Below are 13341 nucleotides of genomic sequence, written 5' to 3'. Positions count from 1 at the left end.
CCTGTTCCAGTGCCTGACCACCCTTTCAGTGAAGAAATTTTTCCTAATACCCAACCTAAACCTCCCCTGGCACAACTTGAGGCCATTTTCTCTTGTCCTATCGCTTGTTACTAGGGAGAAGAGACCGACCCCCACCTGGCTACAGCCTCCTTTCAGGTAGTTGTAGAGAGCAAGAAGGTCTCCCCTCAGCCTCCTCTTCTCCAAACTAAACAACCCCAGCTCCCTCAGCTGCTCCTCATAGGACTTGTGCTCTAGACCCTTCACCAGCTTCCTTGCCCTTCTTTGGACACGCTCCAGCACCTCCATGTCCTTCTTGTAGTGAGGGGCCCAAAACTGAACACAGTACTTGAGGTGCGGCCTCACCAGTGTCGAGTACAGGGGGATGATCACTTCCCTGGTCCTGCTGGCCACACTATTCCTGATTCTATTCCTCCTCTTTGAGGATTGCTTGGAAAAGACAGGATCCACCTGACTAAGTGGGGCAAAAGCATCTTTGCTAACAGGCTGACCAAGCAGGTGAGGAGAGCTTTAAAATAGTAATGATGGGGGAGGGAGAGGATGACCAACAATCTTGTGAGGAAGTGGTGGACCAGGTTGGCAAACAAAATGTGTGGGGTGATGCAAAGAGTAGGGACCTTGTAATCAACAAAACAGGACTGAAGAGGGCCCTTCCCAAGCATATCTGTATAAACAAGGAAATACGTTTCAGAATTACGGGGCAAACTCTTGTACTCTTTCTGGGAAATCAGCATGGCTGGTTGCCTCTCTGAAATGTCTGTGCTCTCATGCATACAGCATGGGGTTCAAAGAAGAGTAGTTACAAGTTTGCATGCAGTTGCAGAGTTATGATTTTGTTGCAATCATGAAGACGGGACAGCTCACATGACTGGAGTGCTGCAATAGATAGATATGGGTTCTTTGGGAAGGACAGGCTAGGAAGGCAAGGAAGAGGAATTACTCTTCATGCGGCAGAGCAGCTGAAATGCATGGAGCTCCGCTGTTGGACAGATGATGAACCACCTGAGAGCTTGTGGGTTAGAGTTAGACAGCAGACCGATGTGGATGATGTTGTGGTGCGTGTCTCTACGAACCACCTAACCAGGAAGAAGTAGTGGATGAGGCCTTCTTCAGACAGCTGGAATAAGGCTCATGTTGGCAGGACCTGGCCCTTATGGAGGATTTCAACCACCCTGACATCTACTGGAGGGATAGAATAGTTTGCTTATGCCCTGGGTGTGAGCAATCCAGGAGTTTTCTGGAGTGTGTTGACTGCTGGATCTCATACTTGCAAACAAGGAAGAACTGTTTGGGGATCTGATGGCTGAGGGCAGCCTTGGCTGCACTGACCATGAGATGGTAAAGTTCAGGATCCAGAGGGGAGGAGGGGAAGAAGCAGAAAGCAGTACTGCAACCCTGGACTTGAAGAGGGAAGACTTTGGCCTGTTCTGGGATCTGCTTGGAAGAATCCCACTGGAGACAGTTGTAGAGAAAAGAGGAATCCAGCTGAGCTGGTTGGTTTTTAGGGGTCACCTCCTCCAAGCTCAATGGTGGTCCATCCTGACAAGCAGGAAAACAAGCAGAGGTGGTAGGGTGCCTTCATGGATGAACAAGGAGTTCCTGACAAAAATCAAACATAAAGAGTACAAGAGGGGAAAGCAGGGAGAAGTGACCTGATACACAAGTAGAGAGAATGTCTGTGTGTGCAGGGATGGGGTTAGGAAAGCCAAAGCCTACCTGGAGTTGAATGTGGTGAGGGATGGCGTTGTGGGTTAACCCCAGTGTGCAGCTCAGCCCCACACAGTGGCTCGCTCACTCCCCCACAGAGGGATGGGGAAGCGAATTGAAAGGGTAAAAGCAAGAAAACTTGTGTGTTAAGATAAAGATGGTTTAATAGATAAAGCAAATGCTGCTCATGCAAGCAAAGCAAAATGAGGAATTCATCCTCTACTCTCCATCAGCAAGCAGATGTTCAGCCATCTCCAGGAAAGCAGGGCTTCATCAAACGTAATGTTGACTTGGGAAGACAAATGCCATAACTCCAAATGTCCCCCCTTCCTCCTTCTTCCCCCTAGCTTTTATTGCTGAGCATGATGTCATATGGCATGGAATATCCCTTTGGTCAGTTAGGGTCAGCTGTCCTGCCTGTGTCCCCTTCCAGCTTCTTGTGCACGCCCAGGCTGCTCACTCGCGGGGCAGCATGAGAAACAGAGAAGGCCTTGAGGCTGTGTAAGCACTGCTCAGCAATAGTTAAAACATCTGGGCGGTATCAACACTGTTTTGGTCACCATGTGAGCTGCTATGAAGAAAATTAACTCTATCCCAGCTGAAACCAGTACAGATGTGAAAGAAAGGCTTTTATGTGTTCATGAGCAGCAAGAGGAAGACTAGGAGAAAATATGGGCCTGCTGCTGAATGGGAATGAAGGCCTTGCCACAGAGGTACTTAATGCCTTACTCACCTCAGTCTTCAATGGTAATACTGGCCTTCAATAATCCCAGGCCCCTGAAATCAGTGGGAGAGTCCAGGGCAAGGTAGACCTACTCTCAGTGGAGGAGAATCAGGTTAGGGAATGTTTAAACAAACTGGACACGTGCAAGGCCATGGCTCTGGTAGAGTATGTGCTGAGGGAGCTAACTGATACTGGGAGGCCACTCTTGATAGTCTTTGAAAGATCATTGTGATTGGGAGAGGTTCCTTAAGACTGGAAGAAAGCAAATGTAACTTCTGTCTTCAGGAACAGCAAGAAGCTTCCTTTTTGCTGAGAACTACAGGCTGGTCAGCCTCATGTTGACCCCTTGGAAGGTGATGGAGCAAATAATCGTGGAAGCCATTTCCAAACATGTGAAGGACAAGAAGCTGGTCGAGAGTAGTCAGGATGGATTTATAAAGGGGAAGTCATGTCTGACCGATCAGATAGTTTTCTACGATGAGATCACGGACTTGGTGGAGGAGGGGAGGGCAGTGGCTGTTGTTTACGTTGGCTTCAGCAAAGCTTTGGACAGTGTCTCCTATATCATCCTCATTGACAAACCGATGAAGTGCAGACTAGGTAAATGGACAGTGAGGTGGACTGAAAAGTGGCTGGAGTGCCAGGCTCAAAGGGTTGTGATCAGCAGCATGAGCTCCAGCTGAAGGCTGGTCACTGGCAGTGTGCTGCAGGGGTGGATAACCGGGCCGGCGCTGCTCAGCATCTTCACTGATGACCTGGATGACAGGGCAGAGTGCGCGCTCGGCAAGTTTGCAGATGTTGCAAAACTGGGAGAGTGTTTGACACACCAGAGGGTCATGCTGCCATTCAGAGAGGCCTCAACAGGCTGGAGCAATGGGCTGACAGGATCCTTGTGAAGAAAGGGAAATGCCAAGTGCTGGAGCTGGAGAGGAGGAAGCCCAGGCTGAGTGGCTGGCAAGCAGGTTTGGCGAGAAGGACCCCAGGGATCCCGGTGGACAGCAAGCAGACCACAAGGCAGCGACGTGTGCTTGTGGCAAAGGCAGCTCCTGGCTTCCTGGGCTGCATTAGGCAGCGGATTGGCAGGAGGCAGGTGGAGAGGGGTGATCCTTCTCCTCTTCTCCTTTCTGGTGAGGCACATTGGGAGTGCTGCGTCCGGTTCCGGGTTCTCCCGTACGAGAGAGAGATGGAGATAGCGGAGCGAGTCCAGCGAAGGGCGATGAAGATGGCTGGAGGATTGGAGCATCTGACATTTGAGGGGAGTCTGGGAGAGATGGGACCATTTAGGCTGGAGAAGAGAAGGCTCAGGGTGATGTTATTGACGTGTTAGAATACGTGATGCGGTGGAGTAAAGAAAGTGGAGCCAGAGTCCTCTTGGCAGTAGACAGCGAAAGGACGAAAGGCAACTGGCATGAATTGAAATGCAAGAAAATCTATTTGAACGTAAGAAAACGTTTTTAACCTTAAGGGTGATGGAACACTGGAATTTCCATCCTTAGAGATATTCAAAACGGGTCTGCATAAGGCTCTGAGCAACCTGCACTTTATCTCTCTCTGCTTTGAATAAGAGAGTTTGGTCTACAGAGGTGGCTTCCAACGCCAAACGTTGTGTGATTTGGGTAGTGGTTAATGGGTTGTACTCTACTTGCAAGGTGATAATAAATGGAATACCACCAGGGGCTGTCCTGGGACCTGTTCTGTTTAACATCTTTATCAATTACTGCAGAGGGCAGTGGAGTGCACTTTCCCTAAGTCTGTGATTGATATGAAATGCTGGAACAATTGATATGATAAAGAGTGGAGGGACCTGAGGCTAGAGGAACTCCGATTGTATAGCTTGGAGAAGAGGAAACAGGAGGTCCTAATAGCAGCCTTACGAAACCTACAAGGAGCTCATCAAGAAGATGGAGTCAGGCTCTTCACAGCAGTACATGGTGGGACAACAAGACCAATGGATGTAAATTGAAACAGGAAAGGTTCCAATGGACTGTAGAAAGAAAACTTTTCTCCCAGTGAAGCAGTGGAGGAGGTTGCCCTGTGTGCCCTACCTCTGTCCTTGGAGGTTTTCAAGACCCACATGGACAAAGCCCTGAGCAACCTGGTTTGACCTCAGAGCTGGTCCTGCTTTGAACAGGGAGCTGAACTAGAGACCTAAGGTCCCTCCTGGCCTGAATGACTCTGATTTTGCAGTTAAGTTCCAGTGGTAAATTTTTCAAGTTCTTTTTGCATGTCAGCTTGTAACATGTGGTGCCGCTCTTTCTCTTTTGCTGTTCATTATGTAGTTTAGCAGGCTTCTTGTGAACTGGTTTTATAATGTTTTTGAGCTTCACAGAAGAAGCAATAGATGAACATTATCAGCCGTGCCTTGTGTCTGGGATGTATCTGAAAGTCAGAACACTCTTTTAGATATGACTTGCAGGCTCTGGGGGAGGGAGGGAGATGTTCAGCATTGTGTCTGTGTGACCTTTTGCGGGTGGAAAGGAATAACTGCTTTCCTGTCAGCTTAATTCAATGTAGTCCTCAGAGCTTCTGTTATTTAGGAAGAAACTTTTTACTGTCTGTGGTGTAATGGGTAGCTTTGCTTTGTGAGCTGTATAGCCCGTTTGCTGGCCACATCTTGCAGGGTTTACATACCACAGTCATTTGTGCAGAAATCAGATGCCTATTACTAGTTCTCATTTTGCTGTTTCAATGGTTGAAGTGCTAAATGTTTGGTGGAACATCCTGGGGCATGGTTTTCCACTGAAGAAAACAGGAGTAAGGCTTTACAAATATGACTGTCCTTGACCTTGCTAATCTGGCTCTTCCTAGTAGATATTAGGAGAGGAAACGGCCTCAAGCTGCGCCAGGGGAAGTTTAGGTTAGATATTAGGAAAAACTTCTTCACCGAAAGGGTGGTCAAGCATTGGAACAGGCTGCCCAGGGAAGTGGTTGAGTCTCCATCCCTGGAGGTATTTAAAGGATGGGTAGATGTGGTGCTCGAGGACATGGTTTAGTGATGGACTTGGCAGTGACAGGTTAACGGTTGGACTCAATGATCTTAAGGGTCTTTTCCAACCTTAACGATTCTATGATTCTATGATTCTATATTTGACGAACCACTAAATATAGCTATGGCTTCCATATTGGAATACCCCAGGTCTATTATTTTTGATTCTCCAAAGGATTTTTTCTGTCTTTATGACTTCCTTAATTCTCTTCAAGGACTTTGTTGTGTGTATGGTTTCAAGGGATGGGGAGTCCTGCAGGAAAAGAAAAAGACACACCGTATAAAGGTAGCAAGCTTATAACGCACCTCTGTTTGATAGCAGACATTCAGAGCATTAGGAATATTTAATCTTCGGATCCTCTAATGCATAATCACAAGTGAAAGTAAATTTTTCTTCCTTTGGTGAAACCCTGTGAGAGCATGTTCATGCAGCAAAGCTCTGCATTTCTGTATGAAAAACAGTGAAACTCTGCATGACGCAAAAAAATTCTTGTTAAATACTCTTTAGGTTAATAGTGATGTATTTAGCAAAGTAAGTGCAGTGGCTTGGGATGCTTATGGATTTGAGAGTCTTTCCAGAAATAAAATGCTTTAGAAGTCCTGTGAACAAAAGCTAAAACGTTGTCCAAGAAGTAAAAATAAACTTTGTAATGCTGCCAGAGTAGATACTGCTGAAGCATCGCAAATTAATTTCCTTTAAACAGTAAAGAAAAATGTGTGCCATTTGTTGCCTTAACCATGATCGGAATTCCTGTGTTTTTTGGTTTTTTTTTTTGCTTTGGCCTCTCTTGTAGCAGTTACCCACAAAATGTTACCATTACATGTTGCCTATTTGATGTACTCTCTTGGTTAAGCTGAATATATTACTTTCACTGAGAATATATAATTGGATTGGTGTTTTCTTATTCCTTTCGAAGGCATGGAAACTTAAATGTAGTCAATAATTATGCATATGTGTGTTTCTCTTTTAGTGGAGGCGATAGTGGAGTTTGACTACAAAGCTCAACATGATGATGAGCTGACGATCACTGTAGGTGACATAATCACCAACATCAAGAAGGATGATGGAGGCTGGTGGGAAGGACAGCTCAAAGGCAGAAGAGGTTTGTTCCCTGACAACTTTGTAAGAGTGAGTACAAAGTGGAACTGTTCTTGTGTTGTGTGTATACATTTTGTGTACTGTGCTGTTTAGGCTAAATATCAGCCTTTCTATCATAATATTTCTTATATCCAAAACTGTAATATATTGCAATACAATATTCTATTGAAGCTATGTTAAAAAGAAAAGATTACTTTCTTTGCAAAGACAATGTAGTTTTGATATCCTGAAAATAAAAGTAGCTACCCCTATATTTCTGTGTCATTCAGTGATTGTTTGACTGTGTAGTCTGGGAACAAAGTCCTTATTCTAGAACAACTTATATGTCATGGCATTTACAATATTTTCTCTTCTCTGTAACTGCTACTTCTTCTTCAGAGTGCTTTCTTAGGTTTTATAGAAGCTTTTTGTGAATACTTATACCTGGCTAAACTAGTTGAGAGTAATTAAAGTGGATTTTTCCAAACAGTTGCCTATAAAAACGTAAAAAAAAATAAAATCATAGTTTTGTATTTCATGTAATATACCAAATAATTTGCAGTAATACTGGTTTTAGGAAAGCCATTCAAAGTTTTAGAAATATATATCTTCTTTACCGGGCATCTGTGTGTGCGCACGTATGTCTGCACATATGAGACTAGCTATTAGTACCTCTGGGCCTCCTTGATTTGTCATTGCAGACCTAGGCTGTTAGTTTCTGTAAACCTTCATAAACTTGGCTCTTCACTGCGGAAAAGAGAGCAAGAACTGCAATAAATTACATAAGCAGGTTTTATGTTAATCTGTTGCTACAGCTTCAGAGGATCTTTGGGACTTTCCCCTTTCCAAGGGTATAAGTATCTTTTTTTTCCCCTCTTCTTTTTCTTCTTCTAACTGTGTGAGCCTGTTGTGTGTTTAAACATGCACACACAATGAAGTTTTGCTTCAATAACACTGCATGTGTCGAGGTAATTTGGGGAAGTGGTTCGGTGGCAAACTTACCAAGCCTGTAGCAGGGGGTGGGACACGGGAGCCTCAGATGTTCCTGTGGGGACAAACATACTCGAATCCTAATCCTTGTTGTTACCATTGCCAGGAAGAAATTAGGTGAAAGGGAGTGGAGGAGGAAAATGGACACTCTGTTTCTTCTTAACCTCTGAAAATCCACACTTTGGGGTAGAAGGAAGAAACCATTTTGGGACTCGTCGTGTATTGATAATATTTTTGTGCTTGTACTCTGATGAACTGTGAAGTTCTGTGGGACAAAAGCAGGCTTCCTCTAAGCTTTCTGCTGGCTGATATTTGAAATCTGCTGCTGATTTTAGGAGGTGTTGGATTAGTGTCCTAAATAAATGTGGCCTATGAATTCCTGTTATGAAAATAGCATAATCTAAGTATGAAGGTTTGCAAGTTCCCCTCCTTAGTACCTGATTTTTAAGGCCTCTTCTTTCCAAACTGACTTCAAACTGTGGCATCCTGTCACATAATTGAAAAATAAATAGCTACTTCTCAATAGAAAGTTCTAAAACAACAACAAATGTTCTGGATTTTGTGTTCTCATAAAATATCACTACCTGCTCTTTGCTTCCCCCTCCCTTTTTTTTTTTTTTTTTTTTTTTAAATCAGCATCCAGGGCTGTTTTCTAAAGGACTAAAAACTGCATTAAATTCTTCCTCATTCTCAGCTTGAACACCAAGTCAAATGTGTTTTTCACAGTTGAGCATTCCCTCTCTAAATTTGGTAATGCGGCATGGAAGATACAAACTTCCTAAAAGTAGAGTTAGTTTGTGACTATCTTGAGTGAAAACTTTTATTTTTCTTCAGTTTTTCCTGTGTAGATCTCCTTGTATCTGGAGAGTTATAGTCAAACATAACAGCAGTCCCATTGAAAAACTTGTTGAGTGTAATCATTCTGTCCACAAAGATCATAAGTAATTGTAAACATTCTCTTTCAGTTATGGAAAATTTTTTAATAAGTGTATGCAGAGTCGAGCTCACCAACAATCAATTCATCCCCCATTGCTATTCTGTTGTTTCAGCAAGGTAATTGAGAGGCAGGCAAAAAGGGATGCCACAGATAAATGGTGGAGTCGAATGCAACTCCAAATTCCCATGCTTATCAGAACTGGTTGTAAGAGTAGTTACTTGAGAAAGTTATTCAGAGGTAAAAATCAGTAATTAAATTCTTGAGGTACTTGAATTCTACCTTCAAGTGGAGGGAATAATTTCTTATGGAAAACAGCTTTTCCTTCCTGTGATTTGATTTTCTTTTGAATAAATTCATGACAACATTCCAAAGAAACTGTTGGGTTTTGCAAGAATTGAATGTTTGGGCTGAATTGAAACCACTGAATTAACACAGTAAAGAGGCCTGAGTGGTCTCAGTTAGCATGTGTGCATTGATTCTGGAAGTGCGGTTTGAAGAGAAAAGAGTTTGGAAGAAAAGATGTACAAATCAGAAATGGAAAAATTAGGGAAATGCAATGTGTTGGAATGTTTATGAAAAGACAAAGTGTTACTTAAGAAAATAAAAATAAAATAAAAGTATTTTTTAAGGCAGTACTAGGTTGTGATGTGGAAAAGACATTTGGAGTTGCCTGTAGCAAAAGTGGTTTTAGATTTCTTGGAATAAATGCAAATTAGAAGACCATTGAAGAGGAGTTGTCTAAACACAGATGTGAGAAAGAAAGAGGAAAGAGGAGGTAGCAATGATATGTAGGCAGTACATGTACAGTTATTTTTTTCAGGGGACTTTCACTGTGAAGTTGTGTCAGAGGTGCTTCCTGTTCTTGAATCTGCAAAACAACTGCTCTGGATTTTATGTATTTTTATACATACAGACACAAAACCCCACAGATACATACCCTTCTTATGCTCTGCAATTTGCTATGCAAGGTGTTACAGAAAAGGTATTTGAAATTTCTTTTATCTTTCTGTTTTCACTACCTATTAGTCTGCAGCTATGGTCGCTTGGAAGATTTTGTGGGAGATGTTTGTCTAAATATGAGAAAATTCTTTGGTCCCTCTTTAAGATCTAATTTACCTCTGTCAGCCTTTGTAGATACCTACTTTTGTTAGAGGTAATGATGCTGAATTTATTGTAAGAAATGTATGAAATGCATATCTGGTTGTCGTCTTTTCTGTTTTCTTTCAGTTTTTCAGGTAGAGGAATGGAAGTATGAGTGGAGAATTACGTACTGTTCCTGGTTGTCTGTTTTACTCCTCAGTTACGCAGGTGAAAAAGAGAAGGCAGCAGGTGTGATTGCAGTGTAATTCATTTGCATGGTACAAAGTTGGTCTTCGATATCTTTCTAGCTTGAAAACTTCAGCTTGAAATCCAAAATTCTTACTTTTATAGTCAGAAAATAAAGGAAATGTGGATGATGTGTAGTATATTAGTTCTTTTTTTAAAATGCCATTGGAAGACAGACAGGACGCTTTTGATTTTTTCTGGTCTTATTTTAACAACTTCTTTGTCTAACCATGCTCTGCACTGTGTTTGTAAGTGTGACAGTATCTGAGACAGTTAGATTTTGCTGATAGCAGATGAAGATGTAGAAAGCAGGAAACTGTGGTGCAGAGCCATGCTTGCTGGTTTTAATTTACAAACCCAGTTCTCTGTGGGATTGGGTAGCGTTTATACTGGTAAACTGAATGTGCCGCATGTGACAACCTTCAGGCTTGTCTGTACTCCAGAGGACTTGCCAATATTGCTAGCAGAATTGGGGAGGTAAATTTATTTTAAAATTAGCAAGAAGTGTGGCGGTAGTTACTTTTGAAATTGTGATGTATAGCTTGGGTTTTAGAATGAATGAAACAGGACAGGGGTTTTGTGTAACCGTACTGCTGCCTTAGGTCAGAACAGCAACCTGGATTTCTTGTTACACAAGCAGAGTACAATCTTTAAATAGTGCAAATTAGTTGTAGGATGTCAGGGATGTTCATGCTGAATCATAGATACACAGTGGAGATCCTTATCTGTTGCTTGTCATTTAATTTTCTTCTCTGTTTTGTTTGGTTGGTTTTAACCTTCACAACCAGTCAGAGGCTGCAGGGAATCGTGACTGAAGCTGAGACCCTTGCGCTTGCTACACCCCCCCCACACCTCTACCCATTCCTATTAGTGCTTTCCTAAAAACTGTCATGACTGTGCATGTGCAGGGGCCCTTTACAGCTGTAGTTTGGCTCCTGGGAGGGAAAAGAGAATATTCCCCATGTACCAGAACACTTTGGTTCCTGCAGTGCTTTCTGCTTCCCTGGCCCTCCAGCTGCTGCTTGGTGCCCATCAAGTCTGAGAACCGAACAACTCGTGTTGTCCTTCCCTCCTGCTTTGCCACTGTGCTCTCTGATACCGCTGTGCCCGCCTTTGCTTCAAGGCATGTAGGTCCCTATAGCCTTCACTGCTCTCCTAAGTACCCTGAATACTATTAATTAAGTGACATCTGGGTCAGCTTTGCCTAAGTAGCCACTTCTCAAAGTTGTGGCATCTGCGGAGGCACTGAGGTTATATGCAGACTAGGGAAAGCGGTGGTGTTTCTGTCTGTACCTGAAAAGATAACTTGCTTTATGGGTCAGGGAATTATTACCTTTTTTTTTTTTTTTACATACTTAGCACGAATTTGCAATTCAATTACTGAGCTTTTTTGTTGGAAATCTTACTAGAATGCTGTCTACGTATTTGTTCTTCAGAAATGTTTTAGATTGTGGCATCCGAACTGTTATGTTGTCTTGGGAAAGAGAGCCAGGAGTACTAGTTTCTTATTCCAAGTTCTGAGTATGACCATTAATGTTGTTATCCTTATGGTGAATACAATTGGTGAAAGAAACTTTCAGATAGGTTCCCTCATGTGAAAATGTTGTCTCTTTGAGCTTTTGTTTCTGTCAACAGCAATGAAGATTTTGTGGGGAGAAACATAGCATCACTGATGTGTTATTATTTATTATTGCTGCTGTTATTACTCTTACAATGGTGAAAGCAAAACTAGGAAAACGAAGTCTTTCTCCCTCTCCCAACCTATCTCCCCCCCCGAAAGGCACAGATCCACCAAGATGGTCTTGTACCAGTCAATGGTCTCTGACTTGGCAGTGTTCACTCTTCAAAGGGAATTTAGTGCAGAGCAGCAGCAGCAGCAGCACTCTGGGCTGTCCTGGATGCCCAGGGCATGATTACAAATAATGTCACGCCTGGACCTGTTTGTCTGGCTTCAGAGGAGGTGGGGGAGCTCCCAGTGAGGCAGCTGCCCCGGGTGTTTGGCCTGGAAGTGGTGTGAGACTCCCTGGCAGCTACAGAGGCTCTTTCCCATTCCCTGTCGCAGGGAACTGGTGATAATCTCGGCTGAATGGGAAGGGTGCTGTGCTTATAGCAGTCAGCAGAATGGATCCCGTATGTTTGTTGTGGGGGCAAGTGTGGTCTTGACTGTCCTGCGGTGCTCAGTTTGTTGGATATGTTTTGATGCCAGGCTTTGAGGGGAGATTACTGGGCAGGGGTGGAAATGGAGAGGAAAGAAGGGTTGCTGTTTGGGGCTGTCAGTTTTTGGATGTTTTGTGGGAACCAGCGTGTGAACTATGCAGAAGTGAGAGGGTTTTAAATGCGTGCAGCAGTCATGCAGTGGACACATGGTAATGCGAAGCTTTAGTGTTAAGGTTTTTATTAGCTTGTAGTGACTAGTACTTTATTATTGCAAAAAATTATTAGTAAAATGTAACCTTCTGAAAAGGCAGTGTCTTAATTGTAATTATATATTGATAGAACTGGTGAAAATTTAAGAGTTTGGAAACAAAACATATTGCTTTTCATTCTTTAATATGCATTGTAATTGCTGATGTTTAAAAAAACATAAAAAGAAATATTCGTATTTAAATACACATAATATTGCTTCACTGGTAGAGTTCTGTGTAGGTAGTCTAAGTTGATACACTAAGGAGACTCAATTATTTCCTCTTTTTGCTCAGGTTTGTCTTTTGTATTCTTAAGAAAACCTAGTAGCGTATTTCTGTTTAAAATATGCAGTTGTTTAAATTGTAAATTTAAAAAGATAATTTTATGCTAAAAAGGAAACTAAACACTTCCTTTTTTTCCCTTTCTGAGGCTTCAAGCCATGAGGAGGAGGAGAACCTAATCAGAGATTAAAACAAGGACTGCATGTGCTATCTAGAAGTTAGTTATATTTTCAAAGATATAACTTCTTTGGAGCTTTAATATCATAATTCTTTAAAGCAGCTTTAATTTCTTCAGAACTTATTTATATATTATTATTTGGAACTGTGTGTTACACAGGGAAGTCAATGTGGTTTTGGCAATAGCCTCTTAAAGTAGTTTCCATAAGGATTTATAGAATTGACAGGATTAGATAGTTGACAGCGTTTCTCCAACTTAGTCCTAAAAGGTTGGGAGGCAAAGAGAAGGTGTCCTGACCTTTTACTTTCTCTTCCCTGAAATCAGTTTCTCTGCCCCCCGCCCCCCCCTCCTGTTTTTATTTTCTCTGTAGCTTGTTTATGTGTGGGTGGGTATGTTAGTAATCCATGTATTTTGGTCTGATTCATTTTTACACTTGTTCTGGCAATTGTTTTACTGTTGGAGCAGGCTGCTGTGAGAAACTGGAGGTAAAATCTGCAGAGGTGCTTAGCAGCATTTGCATACAAATGTCTCACAAAATGTACTTCTACAGTTTTGGATTTACAGAGAGTACAGCTGTGTACCTGATTTCTCCTGGTAGGATCAAAAACCTCGTTAGAATTCTTAAAGCACAGTACTAGAAAACACAAGCTCCTAGAAACTGAATTGCAGTTCAGTCCCACTGCTGTTTGAAGCTAGCATGAGAATACTTG

The 13341-nt window shown here is 42.5% G+C and overlaps 1 protein-coding gene across 3 annotated transcripts in view; it reads left to right on the top strand.

Annotated features, from left to right (window-relative positions):
• Window positions 1-13341, top strand: part of SH3KBP1 (SH3 domain containing kinase binding protein 1) — a 237564-nt gene that overhangs the window by 20849 nt on the left and 203374 nt on the right. The window contains exon 2 of one of the 3 annotated variants that reach the window (XM_082334033.1): window positions 6407-6564. In XM_082334033.1, coding sequence (XP_082190159.1) covers window positions 6407-6564 — 158 coding nt within the window. Of the gene's footprint in view, window positions 1-6406; window positions 6565-9362; window positions 9423-13341 lie in introns of those variants that run through there. The other 2 variants (XM_082334034.1, XM_082334035.1) reach the window with 2 other exon arrangements.

Source organism: Platalea leucorodia (genome assembly GCF_965183815.1).
Source record: "Platalea leucorodia genome assembly, chromosome: 2".
In the NCBI taxonomy this organism is placed as follows: domain Eukaryota; kingdom Metazoa; phylum Chordata; class Aves; order Pelecaniformes; family Threskiornithidae; genus Platalea; species Platalea leucorodia.
Note: the sequence above shows the minus strand (reverse complement) of the source record. Positions and strands in the feature narration are given on the sequence as shown.